Raw genomic sequence first — 3,147 nt, 5'->3', positions numbered from 1 at the left:
CTCAAATCGTTATTTAACTACTTGTGAATACCCTTTGACCCAACAATACCACCATTTGCTCTATTTCTGAAGATGAATAAGGGAAAATAAAAAGAACCTATGTGTTCTAAACTGTTAATAGCAGTTCTCTTTGTGTTGACAAAGAACTGGAAATTGCATGGATACTCATCAGCTGGGGAATGGCTGAACATGTGGTGATATATGATTGTAATGGAATACTATTGTGCTATAAGAAATGACAAACTCAATGATTTTAGAAAAACATGTAAAGACTTGCATGAAATAATGAAGACCAAAATGAGCAGAACAAAGAAAACGTATACTGCCAAGGCAACATTGTTTTAAGAATGGCTTTAAGTGAATAAGTCATTTTGAATATTATAAATACCCAAACTAACTATAAGGGATGTGAAGAAAAGTGTTATCTGCATCCAGAGAAAGAACTGATAAATTGAAGTATGTATAGAATAAATATATATGTGTGAGTTTGTGTATGTATGTATGTATGTATGTATATACATATATGTGTGTGTGCGGGTGTGTCTATACATATATGTATACATGTGTATATATATTCATGTATATGGATATATGGATGGAAAGATAGGTAGGTAGGTAGAGAGAGAGAGACAGACAGACAGACAGATAGATAGACAGAGAGATCAACTTATTTCTATCTAATGGTAGCCATCTCAAGGTCCAGCAGGCAGAAATTTACATGATAATTTTGTTTTATATTTGAAAAGAACAACAAATTGTAAATAGTAGACTTGCAGTTTCATGTTCAATCATCTTTTTTATTGCACTGTCTTATGGAAATGCTTTTTTAAAAATTCCATAAATCAAAATTAAAATTTAATCATAAAAGTCTAGATTCTTTTACAATGCACAATATTGGGCACAAAGAAAGAACATTTCTCTAATTTTTGCTATCTTTTTAGGATTGCTAAGGCTCAAAAATCACATAAAAGTACAAAATTTACTTGGGAATAGGGTTCTTATTCTGAGGTTCATGGACATGTTTAAAAAATATATAGTTAACTGCATTTCAATAAAATGGTTTCCAGTGTAATCTGGGGTATCATATTTTCTCCATAAAAAAGCATTATTTTCAGATGGGGGCCTAAGGCTTCACCAAACTGTCAAATACATAAAAAGATAGGAATGTCTGCTCTAGAAGGTAATACTTGAAACCTCATCACTCTCCTGGAGAATGATAACTCCTTCTAGGAGCACTATAATAGTTATATTCTGAGAAAGCTGAAGGCAGGGTTAGCAGACTCTTAGAGTTGCAAGTAGTGTTTTAAAATATAGGGAGAAATGACTATTTTCTAATTTTGTCATAATTAAAAAGTATATTTGGAAACTGGGTTGTATTATTTTTATCTCTGTTGACTTCAACTAATTTTTAGAGTTCTATTATGTAGAAAAAAATTACCCATCCCTGAATTAAAGAATGGTCTCTTTTAAAAATAAAAATTTTCTTGGGTTGAACATATTGAGTTCTTTCCAGCCTCTCATATCTTAGTCTAGACTTATGACAATATAGTTTTTCAAATGAGAGAATTATAGATTAGAATAGGGTAGATAGCATTTAAGGCATAGGGAGTCAGAGAGTGGAGGGTACAAAAATGAAAGGTGAAAAGATTTCCCATACAAACTTTACCAACTTTATAATGTTTGCCTAGGAAAGGGATTGGCTTTTGGATTTACAAATCTTTGACTTTCAAGATTCTTGATTTTATCACTGAATCCTAAAGCTAGAGCAAGAAGACTCCTGGAAACCAAGTTAAATTCTCAATACATATTTCACAGATAAGGAAAGTGAGGTTCATAGAAATAAAATCCAAGGTCAAAAATTGAATCAAAGGCTTAGCATTAGAGAGTCATACTATTTCTATTGTCATATGAAACAAAGAAACTATATTCATGACAAATTAATTGCTTTATATTAAAAAATGTTTGTAATCTTCCAGTGATTACAGATTATATAAAATTCCTTCGATCTCTAAGCCTGAGAAAAGCCATCTTTACCTCTTTGTTCCTTAGTGAGTATACCAAGGGATTCAGCATGGGTGTAATCATTGTTTGGAAAATTGCCACAATCCTATCCATAACATGCTTAGAGCCTGGTCTTAGATAAATAATAAGAGCAGGCACAAAGAAACAGAGGACCACAATGCAATGGGAAACACAGGTCTGGAAGGCTTTGTGTCTGCCCTCTGATGTATGGATCTTCAGAATAGCACGAACAATGGACAAATAGGAAAGAAAAATCAGGAAGCCACATCCAGATGCTACCACTCCAATGTTCACAAAGATCACCATCTCATTGACTGCGGTGTCTGCACAGGCCAATCTGAGAATGGGTGGTGCATCACAAACATAATGCTCGATCTGGTTGGGGCCACAGTAGGGCAGGCGGAAGGTCAGGGCAGTCTGGGCTGCTGAATGGATAGCACCACTGAGCCATGTGCCTCCAGCCAGAAGGGCACATGTTTTTCCACTCATCATGGTAGCATAGCGCAGGGGATAAGTGATGGCCAGGTAGCGGTCATAGGACATGACTGTGTAGAGGAAGCACTCAGTACTCCCCAGACCATGGAAGAAATAGAGCTGGGCCACACAACTGTGAAATGAGATGGCCCCACCATCTGGGGAGAGGAGACTCATGAGTATCTTGGGCACAGTGACAGTGGAGAACCACAAGTCAATGAAGGAAAGGTTGGCCAGAAAGTAGTACATGGGACTGCAAAGGTGTGAGTCCACCTTGATCACTAGCAAGATGAGGAGATTCCACACCAAAGTGAGTGCATAAATCACTAAGAAGATCCCAAATAGGGGTAACCTCATGTCTGGTGCATGGGGAATACCTGTGAGGATAAAAGTAGCCACGAAGGTCTCATTTTGTCTGTCCATTTAGATAATGGATTCTTTTCCTAAAGTAGTAAAAATCATCCAATCAATTAACAGTAATTTTTAAACACCTACTATGTGCTAGTAATTTCTTCATTACTCCCCAACTTTAATGTTTTACTGCTTCTGTACCCATTGTTGTTGAAAGAAGAAAGACCCTCAAAGAAATGCACACATAGAAAAAAGCAGGGTAATCAAAAATTCTTAAACATGTCAGGATGCATTGGAAAT

At 35.9% G+C, this 3,147-nt stretch overlaps 1 protein-coding gene across 1 annotated transcript; it reads right to left on the bottom strand.

Moving 5' to 3' along the window:
* Positions 1 to 1,986: 1,986 nt before the first annotated feature.
* Positions 1,987 to 2,919, bottom strand: LOC138147688 (olfactory receptor 10G9-like). Its single transcript, XM_069070263.1, has one exon. It carries the CDS (start codon positions 2,917 to 2,919, stop codon positions 1,987 to 1,989), a length of 933 nt encoding a protein of 310 aa, XP_068926364.1.
* Between the last annotated feature and the right edge of the window lie 228 nt (positions 2,920 to 3,147).

The sequence above is a fragment of the Petaurus breviceps genome, unplaced genomic scaffold (genome assembly GCF_028583685.1).
Source record: "Petaurus breviceps papuanus isolate PSGF00001 unplaced genomic scaffold, PetGlider_PUasm1.0 90804, whole genome shotgun sequence".
Classification (NCBI taxonomy): Eukaryota; Metazoa; Chordata; class Mammalia; order Diprotodontia; family Petauridae; genus Petaurus; species Petaurus breviceps.
Note: the sequence above shows the minus strand (reverse complement) of the source record. Positions and strands in the feature narration are given on the sequence as shown.